Raw genomic sequence first — 24350 nt, forward strand, 5'->3', positions numbered from 1 at the left:
TCACTTCCCGCTCCTTAGTCTCTTATGTAAGGCTGTTGATGCATACAAGGGTTTCATGATCTCTGCTCGGACCATCTCCCAGGCACAAGGGCTGTATTGCTTCTCTTGCAGATAGAGGGAGATTCTCTGGAAGTAGTTCCTCAGGATGGAGTCCCCATTCACCAGGGGTGGCTCTCCCACCCCCACCTCCAGCAGAGGACAGGCTTCCAGGCGATCCAGCTGCTCAGAAAGTCCCGAGCACAATTCCTCCAGGAGGGTCGTGTTCCAAGGAGCAGGTGTGGCCTCTGTGCAGAAGAGGTGGAAGGTCTTCTGGTTCGTCACATGGACGACAGAGAGGGCGTGAGCCTTCTGTAGCGCCTTGCGGTCAAACACCTCCTGGGGGAAGCCAAAGCTGTTTGTGTACCTGTCACAGGAGCTAGCAGACAGTCTCCTCATTTGTCGCAGGAGCATCAGGGCCCTCCAGTGCAGCAGGCCGTGGTCCTGCGGCAGGTCACATCCCAGAGAGCCAAGAGAGTGGCAGCTGAACACCACCAGGGCCACCAAGAAGGAGCAGAACAGGGCCATCGGGGATCCTACCGATGCTGTTGTCCTGGCTGGGGTGGGCACGTCTGGGAACCGTGGCTCTAGCTCCTCTGAACATCTTCTCCTGTGCGTGTGACTTAAGTAGGGGACACAGGAGTTTTCGATTTCTGAACGTTTCCCTTTCTTTCTACTTCTCTTTTTGCTTTCCTTTCTACACTTTCTCCTGGGTTGTAGAGCGTGGGTTTCTCAACCATTTCTTTTTCCTATTGCCGCCTCCTGTTACAGTCTTCTGAATATTTATGTATTTGAACCTTCCAACAAATCTTGGTAACATGGATCTACAGTCTATATAGTTATGTATGTATAGCTCTGCTTAATAGATTAGAAAAGAAAGTGTTCATTTTACTCCGTTTATTTGATTCAGTGTTTAGATGGACAAAAATTTCAACTGAGAGCTATATATTTTTAAAATTTATTTATTTATTTTCAGAAAAACAGTATTCATTATTCTTTCACCATACCCAGTGCTCCATGCAATCCGTGCCCTCTGTAATACCCACCACCTGGTACCCCAACCTCCCATCTCTCCACCACTTCAAACCCCTCAGATTGTTTTTCAGAGTCCATAGTCTGAGAGCTATATTTTAAGCTATTTATTCTTTACTGGATATCTAATATGATGAATGACTTCTTAATTTTTTCTTACTTAAATGGAAATATAAAAGTACAATGCTAATTAAGAATTTGTAGAAAGACATAATAATATTGGTGTCCTTAGATAATGAGAATCATTCCAAATTGCTAACAGCCAATGGATTATTCAATTATTTATTGGATGTTTGTTTTTCATGTACCATATTTTAGTATGGCCTCAATAAGAAAATGATTTTTAACTTTACTTGCTGCTAGATACTCATCAAGTTATTCTCAAAATAGTTTTTCTATTTATACCAGATAGAATTCTTGATGCAATGAATAAGTTTTGAATAATTAAATGATTATGTATAATCTATTTGTATTTATTTCCAAAACCCACATCAAAATAAGGCTCAAAGACAAGCAACGTCCACAAGACAGCCCATGGCATGTTGAAGCCTTATTCCCAACCCTCAAACTACTTGTTACATTGTTGGAAGCAACTGGACGAGTGTTCCCTCTGGTGGGGGGATGCTGAAATGTGGGAGAGACCTTGAAGCTCCAGAGCAGGAAGGATGGGGAAAATCTCTGGACCTTCTGCTCACTTTTACTAGGAATCTATCTGCTGTTTTTGTAAAAAAAAAAAAAAAAAAAAAAAGGAAAAGAAAAGGTATTTTTGTTGAAGGTCATGGCTTATAACACTAGCAGAGAGCAGAGTCTGTTCATTCCAGGAAAGTTTTTGTTTGTGTTTCTTTGTGTTTCTTTGCTTCCTCTGGAAGAAAATCTCCCACCAGGGGACAGACTTTTACATACAACAAGAGCCCGTGTGCATACCTGGTCACTGTCTAGCCCACCTTGCCCTCTCGCTGGCAGCCTCCCCTGTATAGACTGTGATGGGCCACAGAACAGCAGCCTCCTGCTCCTATCTCCTCTCTGCTCCTGCCCCTCTGACATCACTGCAGTGGGGACATTCCCTCAAGTCAACAATAGTCACCAGGAGAAAAAATAAACAACAAGGCTTCTTCTAAGCGAGTTTCGAAAAACCTGGAAGTTTCACACAACTTGTGTTCTTCTTTGTGGGTAAGAAGTAAAAGGGCCAGGCAGAAACCACAAAGGAAAAGGAAGCAGCTGTGTGAATGGGCAGGAGAGGCTCCTAAGGAGGGAGGGGGGAGGGGAGCTCACAGGAGGTTTCTCCACTGGGGAGAGGGAAACTCTGTGATTGGAGGGTGAAAGGATGGGATCTCGGAGGGCGTGGAGGAAGGGGACATGTGCTGTACCAGAACACATCGAGTATGCGGACATAGGTACAGTGTATATGTATACATAATACATTATTGTGTATCTAATTACAGTCAATGGATAGTCACCTGTTTCTAAGGGGTTTTTAATTTTTTTTCAGAATGATATTTTGGAGGATGATCATTATTACAACAGCTCTAGGAATATTTCCACCTCACTTTACATCTGGGGAAACTGAGGGGCAGAGAGCTCCTGTGAGGTTCTCATGATCAAACAGGGAGATGGAAGCAGAATTCCAGATGTAAGGCACAGTCCTATAGCCCATGGGATAAATTCCTGCCTGAGATTCCTCTTGGGAAATTCTGAATCTTCCCTTCTGCCACACTTCCTGGAGATCATCCTTCCCTGGTGGTGTCCCACCTGCACTGGCTGCCCCATCGCTGTGCCCTTGACAGGCTCCCCTTCTCCTTCTCAGCCTTAAATGTCAAACATTCTCTGAAGCTTTAGGGCATCTTTTCATTCCACTCTCATGTCAGACGGAAGGACTTTCAGCACCGTGCCTCAATTTCCAAATATGGAAGACACATTGCGATTTAATGTCTCCAGGACGTGCATTGTTGGAGAGTCCAGACTCACCCCTGCATCTCCAGTGGGAAGTGTGCTATCCCCTCTTCCTGACATTCCTCCTGCAGTCTCCTGGTCACAGATCCCTTTGGCCTCTAGCACTGTGGAGAGGTAGCCTCAGACTATTCTAGAGTGATTGCTTTCCCCCTCCCTCTACTGACAAAGCCAGCAGATGTCCCTCTGCTCTTCAAAGACTAGTGGTGATTCTGAAGGTACAACTCAAAAAACTGTGGGCTCCACCAACTAGGGAGGCCTGGACATTGTAGCTGTCCAGTGGAAGCACACAGAGCCTCGAGCCAGGCTTCTGTAATAGTTCGAGTTCCTACCCGTACCTTGAGGCACCATTTCTCATTCTAAGCTCTTTTCCCAGGCAAGCACTTCCCTCCCTGGGTTTTCTGTGAATGGAGTGGCTTGTAATGGCAGGATCAAGGATCCATATTGTTTCTTTTGATTTGTTTATTTTGTTTTGTTTAAAGATTTTATTTAACTATTTGACACAGAGAGAGAGAGACAGTGAACACAATCAGGGACAGTGTGAGAGGGAGAAGCAGACTCCCAGCTGAACACGGAGTTTGAGGCAGGGCTTGATCCGGGACCCTGGCATCCTGACCTGAGCCTAAGGCAGACACTTAATCTACTGAGCCACTCGGGTGACCCTGGGCGATCCATTTGCTAAAGAATATTCGCACTTGGCTGTCGACCGAGTGATGTGGAATGTATCTGGTGCTTTTCATTTTATTTCCTGACATGTCTGCTTCCTTTTCTACTTACAAAATTCATGTTTACCCTTCTTCTCACTCTTCCCTTTAACATAACTGATATTACTTCACTACAATTGTTGTCCCAAGGCTAGTTTTTGTACAAAATCCAAGACACAGCATTGGTTTGGGAAGTCTGCCTTTCCCGTGACGACAGCATGCAAAGTGACTTCCAGGAAGTCAATGCGATTACTTCTAATGTGAAAACAAAGTAATGAGTGAGAGAGTGGTACAGTCCATTCTTTCATCAGGTTGTAATCAACTAGTTCCCTGCTTCAATTAGAAACAAACGCAAGAAGTTTTCTATAGAAACATTTAATGATCAGAAAATAAATAATTTGATACACATAAAACATTATACAATTCTCTTAACCACAAAGGGAAGGTACAACTAATAAAATACAATAAAAAATAACTTAAATCTTATAAATAGTGAAATAAATAAATAAATAGTTAAATAGGCAGATCCGCATGGTCATCTGAAAGTGACAGGTATTTGTAATGTTGACTTCCTGTTGCCTAATACTCCTGAACACATGTGACAAAGTGATTCAGTTCATGTCATGATGACAGCAGAAATGAGAGTCTTTGACACTACAGGACACATGGGAGTGTGATAGTATTCTTCAGAGAGAACCATTTCGATGTTGAAATGGGTGTCACTTCCCGCTCCTTAGACTCCTTTGCAAGGCTGTTGATGCATACAAGGGTTTCATGATCTCTGCTCGGACTATCTCCCAGGCACAAGGGCTGTATTGCTTCTCTTGCAGATAGAGGGAGATTCTCTGGAAGTAGTTCCTCAGGATGGAGTCCCCATTCACCAGGGGTGGCTCTCCCACCCCCACCTCTTGCAGGGGACAGGCTTCCAGGTGGCCCAGCTGCTCAGAAAGTCCTGAGCACAATTCCTCCAGGAGGGTCGTATTCCAAGGAGCAGGTGAGGCCTCTGTGCAGAAGAGGTGGAAGGTCTTCTGGTTCGTCACATGGACGACAGAGAGGGCGTAAGCCTTCTGCAGCTGCTTGTTGTTGAAGGCCTCCTGGGGGAAGCCAAAGCTGTTTGTGTACCTGTCACAGGAGCTAGCAGACAGTCTCCTCATTTGTTGCAGGAGCATCAAGGCCCTCCAGTGCAGCAGGTCGTGGTCCTGAGGCAGGTCACATCCCAGAGAGCCGAGGGAGTGGCAGCTGAGCACCACCAGGGCCAGCAAGAAGGAGCAGAACAGGGCCATCGGGGATCCTACCAATGCTATTGTCCTGGCTGGGGTGGGCACGTCTGGGACCCTTGGCTCTAGCTCCTCTGAACATCTTCTCTTGTGCGTGAGGCTTAAGTAGGGGACATCGGAGTTTTCAATTTCTGTATGTTTCCCTTACTTTTTACTTCTCTTTTTGATTTCCTTTCTACACTTTCTACTTGGGTTGGAGCATGAGTTTCTCAACCATGTATTATTTTCTTTGAGTATTATCTTTGCCTCCAGAATCTTTTTGGATTTTTTTCTTAATTGCAACTATGAAGAAAACTTAATAGCAGGGAGACACAGTATGTATCGTTATATATTGTATTTTTGTCTGTGTTTTAAGAAAAAAAAAGTGTAACGTTTTTCCAATTCAGGGTCCAGAATGACTAAAAATTTTAAGCTAATAGTTATATTTTAAAGCTATTGATGCTCATGTATATAAGTAAATTAGATGAGTGACTTATAATTTCTGTACATGTATACAGTGAAGTATATGGAGTACATAGGCAAATAAACAATTTCAAATTGGACATAATGAATTTGGTGTACCTGAACATTTACAATCAATCCAGATTGCTAAATGCAAGTGAAAATATGAATGATTACTTAACATGTGTTTTTTAGTGCACTGAATTTGAATGTTGCCTCATAGGACTCATATGACAAAATTATTATTTCAAGATCTTTATTTATTTATTTTTGATTAAGATTTATTATTTATTTATTAAGATTTTATTTTATTTTATTTTTTAATTTGACAGAGGGAAAGATACAGAGAGAGTACAAGTAGACAGAGCAACAGGCAGACAGTGAGGGAGAAGCAGGCTCCCAACGAGCAGGGAGCCTGATGCAAGGCTCCATCAAAGCACCCTGGATCATGACCTGAGCTGAAAGCGGCTGCCCAACTGACTGAGCCCCCCAGGCACCAAGACAAATTCATCTTTAACTTCACCTGCTACTACGTACTCTGGGAGGTATTGTCAAAATATTTTTTCTGCTTAACACTAGATAGTTACTGAGTAACTATGAGTTTTGTAGAGCTAAATCATAAAATTTAATGTATTTGTGTTTTCATTTCCAAAGCCTGCATCACAACAGGCCTCAGACATCAGCAATGGCAACAAGACACCACTGGCAGCTCACTGGTAAGAAAGATCACCTGTCCAGGTAAGACTCTGAGACCCAGGAAACGATGGAGAGAAACTCCTCCAAACCTAAAGGATTCCTGTTATTCCTAGGTTTGTCACACTGACCTTACAGTTTGTGTCCTCCAAGAATTCTGTGCCATTGCTTCTTATGTAATATCCAAGAAAACCAATGAAAGACAATATATACCAAGGTTTTGTTAGAGCGCTCCAAGGCATTGCAAGTGCCCCCAGCAGGAAGCCTGGTTCATGTCTGGGAAGAGGAGGTGTCAAGGTTCTAATTCCAGATGACGGGATTTTTCCAGTAACACCTCACTGACAAGGTAGTTATCATATCTATTAAGCTCTTTCATCTGCAGTGACTGAGTGTCCTCCACCTGGGGCTCTCCTGGGCTCACTCCTGAGGACAGGCTCACCATGACCTGAGGACTCTAGATTCCCCTATTGTGCAGGGGCTGGTTTCCTTGTTAGCAAAAAACTTAATGGCCCTACATCCTTGCCCTTGCCCTTGCCCCTGGAGTGTTTGTGTCCGGGACCCTCTCAGTGCTCACCTCCTCCTCTCCTGACCAGGTATCAAAGGTGTCAACAGCACCCAGATGCTGAGGGTCCTCTTTAGTTTCTCCAAGTAGAGGAAAGACCAATTATAATCCTTTCACCTTGAATAAGGGAATATATTTATTGTGCCATCACAGCTCCTAATTTTCTTTTTTTTTCATTGTTTTAAAGTAAGCTCCACCCACATGTTTTTTTTTTTTTAAGTAAGATCAACATGGGGCTTGAACCCAAAGTCTGACATAAAGCCCTGAACTTAGAGTAAGATTCATATCCTCAACCAACTGAGCCACCCAGGATCTCCCATCGTTCAAATTTTCCTGAAACTAGGGAACACTTGTTACGTCCAAAACTTCTGAGCTGAGCACAGGGATTTCACTCACTGGGTCTCTCAGGAGAATCTTCCAGCACAGAAACTGAAGACTTTCACTAGCTCATTCAGACTGTGTGTTTCCAGTAGGCAGCTTCATCTGGCCATCTGTCTGGTGCTCAGAATGCGGGGGAGGAGGAGGTCCAGGCTATGGTGTCAGGGACAAACCACCTTGTTGCCTTTCCTTATTCACGGTGTTGCATTTTCAACTTAAGTAACAACAACAAAGATAATTTGATTTACTTAATATTTCCACATGCTTTACTGGACATACTCTCACTTGCTGGTCCTGATCATGTTCTATGTCATCATGAGGATCACACAGAGGGAATGAAGAGGAGGGCCAAGGGGCTGCCCCAGGTTTCTCTTTCATTTTTAAAACATCAGTTTTTCTGTTTCTCATGTCACCTTTCCTCGAAAGCAAAACATGACAGCTGTGTGTGGGGGAGGGGAGAAGACACCTGTTTTGTCTGAACGTGACAAAAGTGAAAGAGTGGCCTGTCCACTGAGAAAATGGCAGAGTGTATGTCAGCAAAGTTGATGCAGAAACACTGGGGATGAGCAGCTCTGGCAGACAGGAAGAATGAAGGCTGTACTAAGTTATTGCAAGTCAGGAAAGTGACTGCCTCGGCCAGAGGATCCCACAAGACCAACTCTTGGGTCCCTATGAGGCCCTCAGCTCTACAAGAGGAGCCACCTCATTTTCCTTTCATTCAATCCACATGTACTTGGCTCTGAGGAGAGATGAGAGGAGTCACATCAAACAGCTCTGAAGTGATTGGTGACCTGGACTCAGCTGCTCACCCTCTCTGGAAGGAGACAGTATCCTTGCCCTGCTTGAGAGCTCTACCTACCTGATAAACCACTCAGACCTGGAAAAGGTTGTCTGAGAAATCCAATATGAAGACGAGGGGAACTGAAAGATCCTACATGATTCTGCTCTGCACCTGGATTAGAATAATGATGAGGATATTTTAAATCACAACACTAAAGCTGCTTGCATTCTAGCCCTTCTAAGATCCTTGAAACCATTACCTCTGTCTTCTCATTAACCCCATTGGGATTCCGCTTATTTCTGCAGCTGTTTGGAGAGAAACAGAAACCCGGTGTTAGAATTATTCAGATTGAACCAATATCCAAGGTAGAACACAAAGGAGTTGTGAGATAATGGCTGGTCTGGAAGCAGCTGTTAAAAGATGTGAAGAAAAGAAATGGACAGAGGGTTCAAGAAGCAGGAGAGGCCATGGAGTGAATTCAGTCAGTTGGAGAGGAAGAGGGATCAAGGATTCTAGATCGCACTGTAGATACCAAAGACTTGTTGACTGTGGTTGTGTATGGCAACAGGGGGTGTGGTGGAGTCAAATTCATGAGTGACTTGAAGTTCCTAAGACAAGTTGTCAGGATCCCTTTTAAATACTCATGAGAGTGGGGAGGAGTCAAGATTGCAGAGAAGTAACAGGCTGAGATGACATTAGGTAGCAGGAGATCAGCTAGATAGTCTATGAAATCATTCCGAACAGCTACACTCTAACAGAAGATCGAAGAGAAGAAGAGCAACAATTCTAGAAACAGAAAATTGACCACTTTCTGAAAGGTGGGACCTGTGGAGAAGTGAATCCAAAGCGACTGGAAGATAGACCGCGGGGGGATGGTCTGGCTCCCCGCAAGCAGTGGAGCAATGGAGCACAATATCAGAACTTTTAAAAGGCTGTTCCACTAAGGGACATCACTCCAAAGGGTAAGCTGGGGTGAAGCCCATGTGGGGATAGCGTGGTCTCACGTCCTGCGGGGTCACAGAAGGGTCGAGGTTGTTTGAGTGTCACAGAGCTCCCAGGTATTAGAGCGAGGAAGCCAGTAACAGAGACTGAGCTGAGGAATGAGCTCTCAACTCAGAGTTACCTTAAGCTGTGATATGTGGCATAGATAGGACCCTGCTCTGTGAGCAGGGACTCCACAAGATCCTGGAAGACCCCCCTGAAGAACGCAGGGTTCTGCTGGGTTTGGAGACTCCAGGCAGGGCTGTGTGCCAGAGAGGCTCGGTCGCAGGCTGGGGGGAGGGGGCTCAAAGTGAGGCTAGAGGCCAGGGAGATGGGAGTGATTGAGGACTTTTCTCCAAGGGTGCACTGAGGAGTGGGGTCCCAAGCTCTCGGCTCCTCTGGGCCAGAGATTGGGAGGCCATCATTTTCAAGCCATCCTCCAGAACTCTATGGAAAGCATTCAGGGAACAAAAACTCCAAAGGGGAACCTCAGTGGATTACTTAGCCCAGCCCCTGGTAAGGGCGGTGCAATTCCACCTTGGGCAAACACACTTGAGAATCACTACAACAGGCCCCTCCCCAGAAGATCAGCAAGAAATTCAGCCAAGATCAAGTACCAAGGAGAACAGCAGAATTCCAGAGGAGCAAGCAAAGCAAGGAATTCGTGGCTTTCTCCCCATGAGTCTTTAGTCTTGTAAAGTTAATTAAGTTTTTTTAATTTTTTTTTAAACTAAAATTTTTGTCACCATTACTCTCTCCTCTTTTAACTTTTTAACTAGTTTATCTTAACAATACCTTCATTTTAAAAATCTTTTTGGAAACTTTATCATTATACTCATATTTTATCCTTCGTTGTATCTATCCTTATTGTTTGTATATACTTAAGGTTTTATCTTTTAAAAAATGTTGGGGTAGAACTTCTTCTAATAGCTCAAAATAAACCCTAAATCTAGCACAGGTCTTTGTTCCAGTCTCTAGCCAGAGCAAATTCTTTCTACTTATCATATCAACTCCTTTTTTAGAAATTTTTTAAAAATTTTTTTATCTTTATAATTCTATTCCATCACTTCATTATGTTTACCCTTATTGTGTGTGTGTGTGTGTATTTTTTCATTCTTTAAAATTTTGGGAGATAGTTTCTTTTAAGAGACTAAAATACTCCCGAATTAACTAGGTGACTATATTCTAGTCACCAATCTAATATATATATATTTTTTAATATTTTTTCTTTATTTAATTTTTTTCTCTGAACTTTTTTTACCCTATTTCTTCCCCCCATGATGTGGGTCTCTTCTTATTTGGTTAGAGCACATTTTCCTAAGGTCCTTGCCATCCTTTTAGTATTTTATTTGCCCCTTCCTATATTCTTATCTGGATAAAAGGAAAGGTGGAAAATTCACTGAAAAAAAAAAAAAAAAAAAAAAACAAGAGGCAGTACCAAAGCCTAGGGACCTAATCAATACAGACGTTGGTAATATGTCAGCTCTAGAGTTCAGAATGATGATTGTCAAGGTGCCAACTGGGCTCAAAAAAGGCATGGAAGATATTAGAGAAACCCTGTCTGGAGAAATAAAAGACCTTTCTGGAGAAATAAAAGAACTAAAATCTAACCAAGTTGAAATTTAAAAAGCTATTAATGAGGTACAATCAAAATAGAGGCTCCTACTGGTAGGATAAATGAGGCAGAAGAGAGAATTAGTGATATAGAACCAAATGACAGAGAAGAAAGAAGCTGAGCAAAAGAGAGACAAACAACGACTGGACCACGAGGGGAGAATTCGAGAGATAAGTGATACCATAAGACAAAACAACATTAGAATACTTGGGACTCCAGAAGGAGAAGAAAGAGAGAGGGGAGCAGAAGGCTTATTGGAGAGAATTTCCCTAATATGGCAAAGGGTACAAGCACCAAATCCAGGCGGCATGGAAAAGCCCCCTCAAAATCAATAAGAACAAGTCCACACCCCATCAGCTAATACTAAAATTTACAAGTCTTAGCAACAAAGAGAAAATCCTGAAAGCAGCAAGGGACAGGAAGTCTGTAACATACAATGGTAAAAATATTAGATTGGCAACAGACTTATTCACAGAGACCTGGCAGGCCAGAAAGAACTGGTGTGACATATTCAGAGCACTCAATGAGAATAACATGCAGCCAAGAATACTATATCCAGCTAGGCTATCACTGAAAATAGAAGGAGAGATAAAAATCTTCCAGGACAAACAAAAATGAATACAATTTGTAAACACCAAAACAGCTCTATAAGAAATATTGAAAGGGGTGCTCGAAACAATGAGACAGCCCAAAAGTAGTAGACTAGAAAGGAACAGAGACAATATACAGTAAGAATCACTCTACAGGCAATACAGTGGCACTAAATTCATATCTCTCAATACTTACCCTGAATGTAAATGGGCAAAATACTCCCAAGCAAAATACACAGGGCATTAGAATGGATAAAAAAACAAAACCCATCAATATGCTGTCAACAAGAAACTCATTTGAGACCCAAGGACACCTCTAGATTTAAAGTGAGGGGGTGGAAAATAATTTACCATCTAATGGACATCAAAAGAAAGCTGGGGTGGCAATCCTTATATCAGATCAACTTCAAGCCAAAGACTATAATCAGAGATAAGGAAGAACACTATATCATACTCAAAGTGTCTGTCCAAGAAGAAGATTTAACAAGTGTTAAGTATCTATGCCCCTAACATGGGAGCAGCCAATTACATAAATCAATTGATAACAAAATCAAACAAACACATCGACAAAAGTACAATAATAGTAAGGGACTCAACACTCCCGTCACTGAAATGGACAGATCATCCAAGCAAAAGATCAACAAGGAAATAAAGGCCTTGAATGACACACTGGACCAGAGAGACATAACAGATAGATTCAGAACACTCCATTGCAAAGCAACAGAATACATGTTCTTCTCCAATGCACCTGAAACATTCTCAGGAATAGATCACATCCTGGGTCGTAAATGAGGTCTCAACCGGTATGAAAGGATTGGGATCCTTCTCTGCACACATTCAAACCACAATGCTCTGAAGCTAGAACTCCATCACAAGATGAAATTTGGAAAGAACACAAATACTTGGAGACTAAAGAGCATCCTTCTAAAGAATGAATGGGTCAACCGGAAATTAAAGAAGAATTGAAAAAATTTATGGAAACAAATGATAATAAAAACACAACAGTTCAAAATCTGTGCGACAGAGCAAAGGCAGTCCTGAGAGGAAAATATATAGTGATACAAGCCTTTCTCAAGAAACAAGAAAGGTCTCACATACACGACTTAACCCTACACGTAAAGGAGCTGGAGAAGGAACGACAAGGAAACCCTAAACCCAGCAGGAGAAGAGGAGTAATAAAGATCAGAGCAGAAATCAATGAAATAGAAACCAAAAAATCAATAGAACAAACCAATGAAACTAGGAGCTGGTTCTTTCAAAGAATGAATAAGATTGATAACCCTCTGGCCACACTTATAAAAAGAAAACAAAAAGGACCCAAATAAATAAAATCATGAATTAAAAAGGAGAGATCACAACCAACATGAAAGAAATACAAACAATTATAAGAACATATTATGAGCAAATATATGCCAGTAAATTTGACAATCAGGAAGAAATGGATGCATTTCTAGAGACATATAAACTACCACAACTGACCCAAGAAGAAAGAGAAAACCTAAACAGACCCATAACCAGTAAGGAGATTGAAACAGTCATCAAAAACTCTCCAAAGAAACAAGAGCCCAGGACCAGATGGCTTCCCAGGGGAATTCTACCAAACAGTTAAAGAAGAATTAATTCCTATTCTCATGAAATTGTTCCAAAAAAATAGAAATGGAGGGAAAACTTCCAAACTCATTTTATGGGGCCAGAATTACCTTGATCACAAAATCAGACAAGGATCCTATCAGAAAAGAGAATTATAGACCAATATAATTGATGAATGCAGATGCAAAAATTCTCACCAAAATACTATCCAAAAGGATGCAACAGTGCATTAAAAGGATGATTCACCATGAACAAGTGGGATTTATTCCAGGGCTTCAGGGCTGGTTCAATATCTGCAAATCAATCAATGTGATACAATACATTACTAAAAGAAAGAACAAGAAACATATGAGACTCTCAATAGATGCTGAAAAAGCATTGGACAAAGTACAGCACCCTTTCCTGTTCAAAACTCTTCAAAGTGTAGGGACAGAGGGTACATACCTAAATATCATCAAAGTCCACCATGAAAAATCCACTGCAAACATTCTCAGTGGAGAAAAACTGAGAGTTTTTCCACTAAGGTCAGGGAACATGGCAGGGATGTCTATTACCACTACTGCTATTGAACATAGTAGTAGAAGCCCTAGCCTCAGCAATCAGGCAACAAAAAGAAATTAAAGGCATCCAAATAGCAAAGAAGAAGTCAAACTATCACACTTTGCAGGTGATATGATACTATATGTGGAAAACCCAACAGACACCAGTCCAAATCTGCTAGAAATTGTATAGGAATGCAGTAATGCATGAGGATATAAAATCAATGCACAGAATACAGTTGTATTTCTTCACACCAAAACAAGACAGAAGAAAGAGAAATCAAGGAATCAATTCCATTTGCAACTGCACCCAAATACTTAAGATACCTAGGAAGAAACTTAACCGGAGCGGCAAAGAATTCATACTCAGAAAACTATAAAGTACTCATGAAAGAAATTGAGGAAGACACAAAGAAATGGATAAATGTTCCAAGCTAATGGATTGGATGAACAAATATTGTGAAAATGTCTACGCTACCTAAAGCAATCTACACATTTGGTGCAATCCCTGTCAAAAGCCCATCCATTTTTTCAAAGAAATGAAACAAAGAATCCTACAATTTATATGGAACCAGAAGAGACCTCAAATAGCCAGAGGAATACTGAACAAGAAAGCCAAAATTGGTGGCATCACTATTCCAGACCTCAAACTCTATTGCAAAGCTGTCATCATCAAGACAGTATGGTACTGGCCCAAAAACAGACACACAGATCAGTGGAACAGAATAGAGAGCCAAGAAACAGACCCTCGACTTTATGGTCAACTAATCTTCAACAAAGCAGGAAAGAATGTCCAATGGAAAAAAGACAGCCTCTTCCACAAATGGTGTTGGGAAAATTGTACAGCCACAAGCAGAGAAATGAAGCTGGACCATTTCCTTACACCACACATGAAAATAGATGAAGTACCTCAATGTGAGAAAGGAATCCATCAAAATCCTTGAGGAGAACACAGGCAGCTACCTCTTTGACCTTAGCCACAGCAACTACTTCCTAGGAACATCACCAAAGGAAAGGGAAGCAAGGGCAAAAAAATGAACTGTTGGGACATCATCAAGATCAAAAGCTTCAGCACAGCAAAGGAAACAGCTAACAAATCCAAAAGACAACTGACAGGATGGGAAAAGATATTTGCAAACGACATATCAGATAAAGGGCTAGTATCCAAAATCTATAAAGAGCTTAGCAAACCCAACACCCAAAGAACAGGTAATCGAATCAAGAAATGGGCAAAGGACATGAACAGGCAATTCCACAAAGAAGACTTCCAGATGGCCAACAGACACATGAAAAAGTGCTCCACATACTCAGCGTCAGGGAAATACAAATCAAAACCATAATGAGATACCAGCTCACACCAGTCAGAATGGCTAAAATTAACAAGTCAGGAAATGACAGATGCGGGGTAGGATGGGGAGAAAGGGGAACCTGCCTACACTGTTGGTGGGAATGCAAGCTGGTGCAACCACGCTGGAAAACAGCATGGAGATTGCTCAAAAAGTAGAAAATAGAGCTGCTGTACACCCCAGCAATTGGACTCGTGGGTATTTACCCTAAAGATATAAATGTAGTGATCCAAAGGGGCACGTGCACCCGAATGTTTACAGTAGCAGTGTCCACAAGAGCCAATCTATGGAAAGAACCTAGATGTCCATCAACAGATGAATGAATAAAGATGTGGTGTATATATATATAATGGAATACTATGCAGTCATCAAAAGAAATGAAATCTTGCCATTTGTAACGATGGGATGGAATTAGAGAAGTTATGCCTATTGAATGAATTCAATGAGAGAAAGACAATTATCATATAATCTCCCTGATTTAAGGAAGTTGAGAAGCAACGTGGGTGGTTTGGGAGTAGGAAAAGAATAAATGAAACAAGATGGAATAGGGAGGGAGACAAACCATTAAGAGACTCTTAATCTAGGGCGCCTGGGTGGCTCAGTGGGTTAAGCCGCTGCCTTCGGCTCAGGTCATGATCTCAGGGTCCTGGGATCGAGTCCCACATCGGGCTCTCTGCTCGGCAGGGAGCCTGTTTCCTCCTCCTCTCTCTCTCTGCCTGCCTTTCTACCTACTTGTGATCTCTCTCTGTCAAATAAATAAATAAAATCTTTAAAAAAAAAAAAATCTCCTTTAAAAAAAAAAAAAAAAAAGAGACTCTTAATCTCACAAAAGAAACTGAGGGTTGCTGGGGGAAAGGGGGTTAGGGAGATGGAGGTGAGGTTATGGACATTGGGGAGGGTCTGTGCTACAGTGAGTGCTGTGAAGTGTGTAAACCTGGGGATTCACAGAACTGTACCCCGGGGCTAGAATACATTATGTTAATAAAAAAAATAAAAATTAAAAATTAAATGAGTACTCATGAGACATTAGATTTTTCTGCCAATGAGATAGATGTTTGTAGCTTGCACTAGACTGACCCTTCTCCTTCCAACACATTGCAGGCTGTTGTCATGTCAGGGTCACCCACGGTGGGGACACTACCATGCGCCACATCCACCTAGAAGAATTCTGTGCTCCCAGTGTCCACTTGAACCTTCTCAGTCTCAGGAAGGACACAGAGATATAGTTGACTCAATGATGCCCTACTGTCCAACTGTTCCACCTCCTGAGGATAAGTGACTAATCCATGGACACTTTCCCATTTCTGTTCTCCTTCCAGGTTCCCACACTGCTGCTGACTTTCAACATTTACATGTTTCCAGACGTCAGTGTGGTTTTCTGAGCAAAGGAATGTCCTACTCCTGGTGTAACAAGAACTTAGTGAGTGCTCCAACACAGACACAGTTGAGCTCTGGGATTCTTTGCGCAGGAGCCCTGGAATTACCATGTTTCTGTGTGGGACCAGATTTCTGGGGGCCTTGAGCTCCACAGCACAGCAATCAGCTGACAGGAGGGTGGAGGGAGGGCAAGTGCACACTCTGGCTTCTGTCACTGCCAGACCTTGGCTGCTTGTGGCCAATAGTGCAGGGTGAGTCTCCCAGCCTGTCCCTGGGCACCCAACCCTGAGCCCTGCCTCCTCTATGTCCCCTGGCAGGCTAAATAGCAATGCCTGGGAATGGAAAGTTGGCGGGGGTCAGGGCGCCTGGCTGGCTCAGTCCTTCAAGCATCTGCCTTGAGCTCGGGTCATCATCTCATGGTCCTAGGATCGAGTCCTACATTAGGCTACCTGCTCAGTGGGGAGTGTGCTTCTCCATCTGACCTTCCACCCTCTCATGCTCTGCCTCTCTGTCTCTCTCAAATAAAGAAGTAAAATCTTTTTTAAAATGTTGGCAAGGGTACTCACTCCCCTGGCCCCTGCATTTGGCCTTTGCTGCTTGGTTCTCCAACACTTTCCAGTATTTAATAATCAAGAACATTGGGATTAAAACTGACTATGGCTATAGGGATTATCAGGACAAGACTTACGCTTTGTTATAGACAGAGTAAGGAAACGGGTTTATGACAGCATTAGAACCTCTGGATGTCCACAAGTAGGCTTTATGTAGCTGGAAGGGACATTCTCAGAAGAGGTCCCATTTTGGTCACCACCCTTGTTGCACGTGGCCACCAGGAGGCGGTCTTCCCGGAGAGGACCTTCACTAGACCACCCTTCAACCTGATCCTGCTTTCTGTTTCCTTTCAGCCCCAGCTGCTGTTCCATCATATTGGATGGAAATCCGAGCAAAGCCTCTCTAGCAGGTGCTTCTGCAAAACCTAGAGATTTCAATGCATTTTTGTTGTCTACTTGCTTTCTTCTGCTGCTCCTTCGAAAAAGCTTTAAGCTTAGATGACAGCAGAATAGAAAGCTCTTGTGTGAACAGGCTGAGAGGTCAAGAGAATGAATGCCAAGGGGCTTGGGGACTTCTGCCTTGTTGAGGAAGGATCCTGTTAGGACAGGGGAATGTGTTCTGGAATGAGGGTTGGGGGAGGGTAGAGGGCAGTGTGTGTGCCAGAAGGTTAAGGAAATAGCATGTTCTTCTGCACTTCCAACTAGATATTTATTCTCAACTTTCAGATGTTCATAGAAGCCACCGTCTCATCACTGATGATAAATAAAAACATTTGTTGCCAATGGGGGATGAATGCGTCAGCCTTTCCTAGAAGTCACAACAGAATTCCAGTTTGGGAGGCAAGTCAGGTACTGAAGTTTAGGACCACTGTTCCCACGAATTTTGGAAGAGGAGACAAACAATATTCCCATATATAGCTGCCAGAATTAAGATAAGACGATTGCTACCATATTTATGCCATTCCCTACAGAAGGTTCCTTTCAGTGCATGAGTTCAGTGAATATTCATGCTCTTCTGTCCTAATTGTTAAACCTGTTTGTACTCCTGAATTATACACAGCTCACTATTGCTCCATGGATTTCTATGATTCATGTATTTTCAGCCTATTCGACCAATGATTTCTCATTGCTGTAAATAGGAGAGAGAATACCTGACCCAGCTTCCCACCCTCATTTTTGAAGAAAGTCTGTCAGTCTTTATGTGCAAGAGAATCTCATGATGTGGATATCCACCAAACATTGTGTTAATCCGAACATGAGGAAATACTAGCAGCAAGCAACAGAGAAGAATTCTTACCACATCAAACTCTTTAGAAAAAGCAATGGGATATCATGCCACTTTAGTAAACAGGGTCACAAGGAGGGGTTAAGGAACCTAATTAATGATGCCAAATAATTCCAGGAAACATGATCTTATCCGTGGTAAGATGTAGTATTGAATGGGTTATCCATTCCTGCCAAGTGAATTCTTAAAGCCTAGAAGCTCGCTGATGTGCAAGGAAGTAAGAACCAAGACACGATAAATCACGGTCAGAAATTCAGTCATGATGAAAAATAAATACAACACTAACCATATTAACATGATGTGCAGAACATCGAATCCATGAAACCACTCAGGGAAAAAGAAATGACATAAAAGTGCAAACTATGCACAGAATAACAAACCCCATTATTCCCCGATCCCATGCAATATTCTTCTCCAAGACAGATGAACTGACTTCTCTTATTCATGCTCCCACTTGCTCCAGGGTGGTCTCTGCTTATGCATTCCACCAAACTGACTCTCAGGAAGGTCAGCAAAGGCTTCTGTGTTTCTGACATCACAGGCAGTTTCAATCCACATCTTCCAGGAATCTGCTGATGGTCTTTGAAACACATTTACTTCCATAAAAAAACTCACCAGCATCCTCCCTTACCATGTGCTATCGCCAAGAGTCCACCGTCTCCTTTGTGGCTCTTCTCTCCTGTCCCTTCAATGGTTGAAGAGCCTCAGAATCAAGTTTATGTCTGTTTCTCACATGACACCGTCTCCCTGCGTGACCACCTCTGTTTCTGTCTTTGCCTGCTAGATGTGGAACTCGCCGTGGCGTTTCTTGTCAACTGCCAGCTCACCTGCCCCCGACACCAGACATACGTGTCTCCATGTCTGCCAGTCACCTTTTGAGGGGCCCGCAGATTTTCTGTGTGCACTTCCTGTGTGCTTCTACCTCTCTGCTCAGGCAGCAGGTGAGAGAAGTCACTTCCTATCCTTCATCGTCAAAACATTAAAGTGGAGGTTTTTAGATCCCATCCCTATAGCAACCATATTTATATGTCCCTACAACCAAAGATGTAGACATCAGGATCTGTATTTTTTATGTCCTATAGCCTAAAGTCAACGTGCAAGTTGTCTTAGAGAAAGTGAGTTGTTATTTCCAGTGTTAATGCAGTATGACAGTAAATGATTTCTGCTGTCCAATTTCCAATGGAGTTACACAATGAGACCTGATGTGCCTCCTTGAAAACACTTTTGTCCTTAAAATTCCATAAAGAAAAAAAAAGATAAACTGATTACATATTAAAAATATATTTTAGTATAGTCTACTATGTAAAGATGTACATAATATTATATGAAAAAACTGAATCTTATGGATATTTACATAAATAAATATTTAAATAGATAAATAGGCATAGGCAAGGTCATCTGTAAGCAACTACAGCTTGTAGAGTTGACATGTCCTGAAAACTCTTGACAAATAGACTGTGTTCATGTCTTCACAACCACAGAAATGAGAGTCTCTGAGATGGCAGGACTCCAGAATGTGTTATGTTATTAGTCAGAGGGAATCATTTCCATGTTGAAACGGGTCTCACTTGCCACTCCTTAGTCTCTTACGCAAGGTGTTGATGCATACAAGGGTTTCATGATCTCTGCTCGGACCATCTCCCAGGCACAAGGGCTGTATTGCTTCTCTTGCAGATAGAGGGAGATTCTCTGGAAGTAGTTCCTCAGGATGGAGTCCCCATTCACCAGGGGCGTCTCTCCCACCCCCGCCTCCTGCAGGGGACAGGCTGCCAGGTGGCTCAGGTGCTCAGAAAGTCCCGAGCACAATTGCTCCAGGAGGGTCGTGTTCCAGGGAGCAGGTGAGGCCTCTGTGCAGAAGAGGTGGAAGGTCTTCTGGTTCGTCACATGGATGACAGAGAGGGCGTGAGCCTTCTGCAGCTGCTTGCCATCAAACACCTCCTGGGGGAAGCCAAAATCATTTGTGTATTTGTCACAGGAGCTAGCAGACAGTCTCCTCATTTGTTGCAGGAGCATCAGGGTCCTCCAGTGCAGCACGCCGTGATACTGAGGCAGGTCACATCCCAGAGAGCCGAGGGAGTGGCAGCTGAGCACCACCAGGGCCACCAAGAAGGAGCAGGGCAGGGCCATTGGGGATCCTGTAGGTGCTGTTGGCCTGGCTAGGGTGGGCACGTCTGGGACTCGTGGCTCTAGCTTCTCTGAACATCTTGTCTTGTGCATGTGGCTTAAGTAGGGGACATAGGCGTTTTCAATTTCTGAATGTTTCCCTTCCTTTCTACTTCTCTTTTTGCTTTCCTTTCTACACTTTCTTCTGGGGTTTAGAGCATAGGTTTCTCAACTGTTTCTTTTTCCTATTGCCACCTCCTGTCACAGTCTTTCAAATATATCTGTGATTGAACCTTCCAAAAAAACGTGGTAACAGAGATCTAAAGTCTATATTGTTATGTATTTATAGCTCTGCTTTATACATTAAAAAAGACAGAGTTCATTTTAGTCTGTTTAATTCAGAATTAAGATGGACGAAAATTTTCAACTGAAAGCTGTATTTTAAACCTAATTACTCTTTACTGGATATCTGAATATGATGTGTGACTTCTACATTTTTCTTACTTAAATGGAAATATTAAAGTACAATGCAAATTAAGTATTTCTAGAAAGACAATACTATCAGTGTCCCTAGATTCTGAGAATCATTCCAAATTGCTAATAGCCAATGAATTTTTCAAACATTTATTGGATGTTTGTTTTTACTGTACTGTATTTTAGTATGGCCTCAATGAGAAAATGATTTTTAACTTCACTTGATGCTAGATACTCAACAATTTATTCTAAAAATATTTTCTCTATTTAGAACCAGATAGAATTCCCGATTCAATGAATACATTTTGAATAATTAAATGATTATGTAGAATCTATATTTATTTCCAAAGCCCGCATCAAAACAAGGCTCAAACACCAGCAACTTCGACAAGATAGCCCATGGTATGTTGAAGCCTTGTTCCAAACCCTAGAACCACTTGTTACATTGTTGGAAATCATTGGAACAAGTGTTCTCTCTGAGGGGGGATGCTGAAATGTGGGAGAGACCTTGAAGCTCCAGAGCAGGAAGGATGGGGAAAATCTCTAGACCTTCTGCTCACGTTTACTAGGAATCTATATGCTATTTTTGTTAAAAAAAAAAAAAAAAAAAAAAGATAGAAAGAAAAAGAAAAAAAAAGGTATTTTTGTTGAAGGTCATGGCTTATAACACTATCAGAGTCTGTTCATTCCAGGAAAGATTTTACTTGTGTTTGCTTGTGTTTCTTTGCTTGCTCTGGAAGAAAATCTCCCACCATGGGACAGACTTCTACATACAACACGAGCCCATGTGCAGATCTGGTCACTGTCTAGCCCACCTTGCCCCCTCGCTGGCAGCCTCCCCTGTAAAGACTGTGATGGGCCACAGAACAGCAGCTGTATGAATGGGCAGGAGAGGCTCCTGAGGAGGGAGGGGGGAGGGGAGCTCACAGGAGGTTTCTCCACTGGGGAGAGGGAAACTCTGTGATTGGAGGGTGAAAGGATGGGATCTCGGAGGGCGTGGAGGAAGGGGACATGTGCTGTACCAGAACATATGGAGTATGCGGACATAGGCACAGTATATATGTATACGTATTACATTACTGTGTAACCAATTACATTCAATGGATAGGACACCCGTTCCCAATGGGTATTTTTTTTTTTCACAACGATATTTTGGAGGATCCGCTCTTTGTAGTCAGATACAGGGGAAAGGCTATGAAAAGATCAATATTCAGGGAAAATATAAAATAATAGTTCTCATCTGTCAAGATGAGACTTTCACTCAGTGGAAGATACTAGATGCTTTGAAATGTGCCACTTGATTATGACAACAGCTCTAGGAATATTTCCACCTCACTTTACATCTGAGCTATAGAGTGTCCAAGTGAGGTTTTCATGATCAAACGAGTTGGAAGCAGAATCCAGATGCAGGGCACAGTCCTGTAGCCCATGTCATAAATTCCTGCCTGAGGTGGTTCTTGGAAAATTCTGAAAATTCTTCCCTGGTTGCATCCCACCTGCACTGGCTGCCCCTTCGCTGTGCCCCTGACAGGCTCCCCTTCTCCTTCTCAACCTTAAATGTTAAAGATTCTCTGAAGCTTTAGGGCATCTTCTCATTTCACTCATGTGAGACAAAAGGACTTTCAGTACAGTGCCTCGATTTCCAAATACGCAAAGGAAATTGCGATTTAATGTCTCCAGGACATGACTCACCCTTGCATCTCCAGTGGGAAGTCCACTGTCCCCTCTTCCTGACTTTCCTCCTTCAGGCTCCTGGTCACAGATCCCCCTGGCCTCTAGCACTGTGAGGAGGTAGCCTCAGACTACTCTAGAATGATTGCTTTCCCTCTCCCTCTGCTGGCAAAGCCAGCAGATTTCCCTCTGCTCTTCACAGGGGCTGCCAAGTGGTGATTCCAAAGGTACAACTCACAAACCAGTGGGTTGCACCAACTAGGGAGGACTGGACATTGTAAAGGCCAGAGGAAACCCACAGAGCCTCGAACCATGCTTCTATAACAGCTCAAGTTCCTATCACTTCCTATCCAGCTCAAGTTCCTATCCTGCTTCTGGCGAGTGTGATTGTCTGCGTGCTCCTTTTTCTCCTGGTACCAGTGGGTTGCACCAACTAGGGAGGACTGGACATTGTAACTACCCAGTGGAAACACACAGAGCCTCGAACCATGCTTCCGTAACAGCTCAAGTTCCTACCATTGCCTGCTCCTGGAGAGTGTGATTGTCTGCGTGCTCCTTTTTCTCCTGGTACCAGCGCTGAGACTAGCCCTAGGACCTCAGCTGTGAGTAGATCTAAGAAGAGTTGTTGTTTTCCACCTTCTTGCATTTGGGGGTTGTTGGTTTTGTTCTTGTATTGCAGCTGTGAGGTCAGGAAAACTGTTCCAAATGGTTCGGTGTTGATCCCAAAACCAGAGGATCCTGCAATACATGAACATATGAACAACTTCAGGCTAGCTCTGTCCTGTGATGGAGACCCTTAGGGACAGTCCTGTCACAGACACATCTTAACCACAATGCTGAGTAACTTAACTCAACACATTGTATGGCTGAAGCAGAAAGAGGAGTCGTTAGAAAGATGGAACTCATGGCTATGTGGCTTAGTGTTGTAGGTCAAGAATATCATTTGCAGGTCCCTTTCTTGCTTTCTTCCTTTTTATCATTTCCCTGTTCTTATGTCTTCATTTGAATATGAAGAGATGGGTCTCCGGATTTTGACTCAGACGCCTTCCCAGGTAGTAACTCTGTTTCTTCTGTCTCTGATGGAGATGGATTCTCTGGAAGCATGACTTCAAGGCTAGGGCAGGGCCCTCAAACCCAGGGGCGGCTCCCCCACTCCCATCGCAGGTACCATACAGGTTCCCAGGGTTCTGGCTGCCCCAGCAGGGGCGGGTTCAGGCAGCAAACAGCGGGGTCCAGTGAGGAAGAGGGTGAAGGTCAGCTGAAGCATCTCAAGGAGGACAGACTTGGTGTGGACCTCTTGGAATGGCAGCCATGCACCTTGTCCCAGTGGAGGTGTCCCTGGTTCAGAAGAAGGGACTGATGCTCCTCCTCTGTTCAGAAGCAGCAGGTCCCCCTGTGAAGCTGCCCGGGGCCAGGAGGCAGCTCACAGCCCAGAGCTGAGATGCTGCCACGGGGATCCAGGAGGAGCCCAGCAGAGGGGATGGGCGCTGCACCTGAGGGCTTCTGGTGGCCTGCTGGACCAGTGGGGGGTGCCCTGGCCCCTCATTCATCTTCAGTTCTTTCTATTCATGAGTCTTCAATAGAACAGGGTAGTTTTCATTTGCAGAATGTTCTCGTACACTTTTCATACCTTTTCATTTTTTTTGCTTTTTTTATATATGCTTTACATGACTTAGAAGACATTTGAAGACATCGCCCATTTCAATTATTAGTTTATTTTTTCATGGAAGTTTAATTAGCCCAAAGAAGGTAAATCTCCCAGATCTATATTTATATTCTATCTATAGTCACTGTTCTGTTCCTTGCCTTTCCTCTGCCGCCAGTATGGTTTCTGGTGAGTAATTCCGTCAAAACAGGTGGTCCCTGTGGTCACAACCCTTCTACTTCCCAGCTTCATGGACCCTTTCCATGCACCCTTTGCTATGATGCAATTCCTTGAAGCGTTTCTCCGCTTTGAAATAGACTCTTAACCAATATTCGCTCTTATACTACTGCCTTAGCGCCATTCCACCTTTGTTTGCAGTGTGGCTCTTTTCTCCCTTAACTAGGGAGGCTTGAAGCACCATTTCTCATTCTATGCTCTCTTCCCAGGCAACCACTTCCCTCCCTGGGCTTTATGTGAATGGAATGGCTTGTAAATGGCAGGATCAAGGATCCATTTGTTTTTTGTTTTGTTTTGTTTTGTTTTGTGTTTTTTAAAGATTTAATTGATTTATATGACACACAGAGAGGGAGCACAAGCAGGGGGAGTGTGAGAGGGAGAAGCAGACTCCCAGCTGAACAGGGAGCTCGACACAGGGCTTGATCCCATGCCCCAGCATCATGACTAAAGCCTAAGGCAGACACTTAAGCAACTCAACCACGGGTGCCCCTGAAC

At 43.1% G+C, this 24350-nt stretch overlaps 2 protein-coding genes and 1 pseudogene across 2 annotated transcripts; all 3 read right to left on the reverse strand.

The window, feature by feature from the left end:
* LOC131812658 (interferon alpha-1/2-like) lies at positions 1 to 564 on the reverse strand. The gene has a single exon (XM_059142464.1). The coding sequence runs from the start codon at positions 562 to 564 to the stop codon at positions 1 to 3; it is 564 nt and encodes a 187-aa protein (XP_058998447.1).
* A 3874-nt stretch (positions 565 to 4438) lies between these two features.
* Positions 4439 to 5011, reverse strand: LOC131812581 (interferon alpha-1/2-like). The gene has a single exon (XM_059142296.1). It carries the CDS (start codon positions 5000 to 5002, stop codon positions 4439 to 4441), a length of 564 nt encoding a protein of 187 aa, XP_058998279.1. The 5' UTR covers positions 5003 to 5011.
* A 14278-nt stretch (positions 5012 to 19289) lies between these two features.
* On the reverse strand, positions 19290 to 19852 carry LOC131812557 (interferon alpha-1/2-like; annotated as a pseudogene).
* Positions 19853 to 24350: the final 4498 nt, after the last annotated feature.

The sequence above is a fragment of the Mustela lutreola genome, chromosome 12, assembly GCF_030435805.1.
Source record: "Mustela lutreola isolate mMusLut2 chromosome 12, mMusLut2.pri, whole genome shotgun sequence".
Taxonomy (NCBI): Eukaryota; Metazoa; Chordata; class Mammalia; order Carnivora; family Mustelidae; genus Mustela; species Mustela lutreola.

What these genes read in the sequence shown, in the direction of transcription:
- LOC131812581 (XM_059142296.1), bottom strand. Translation starts at nt 5,002, where the DNA reads ATGGCCCTGTTCTGCTCCTTCTTGCTGGCCCTGGTGGTGCTCAGCTGC.
- LOC131812658 (XM_059142464.1), bottom strand. Translation starts at nt 564, where the DNA reads ATGGCCCTGTTCTGCTCCTTCTTGGTGGCCCTGGTGGTGTTCAGCTGC.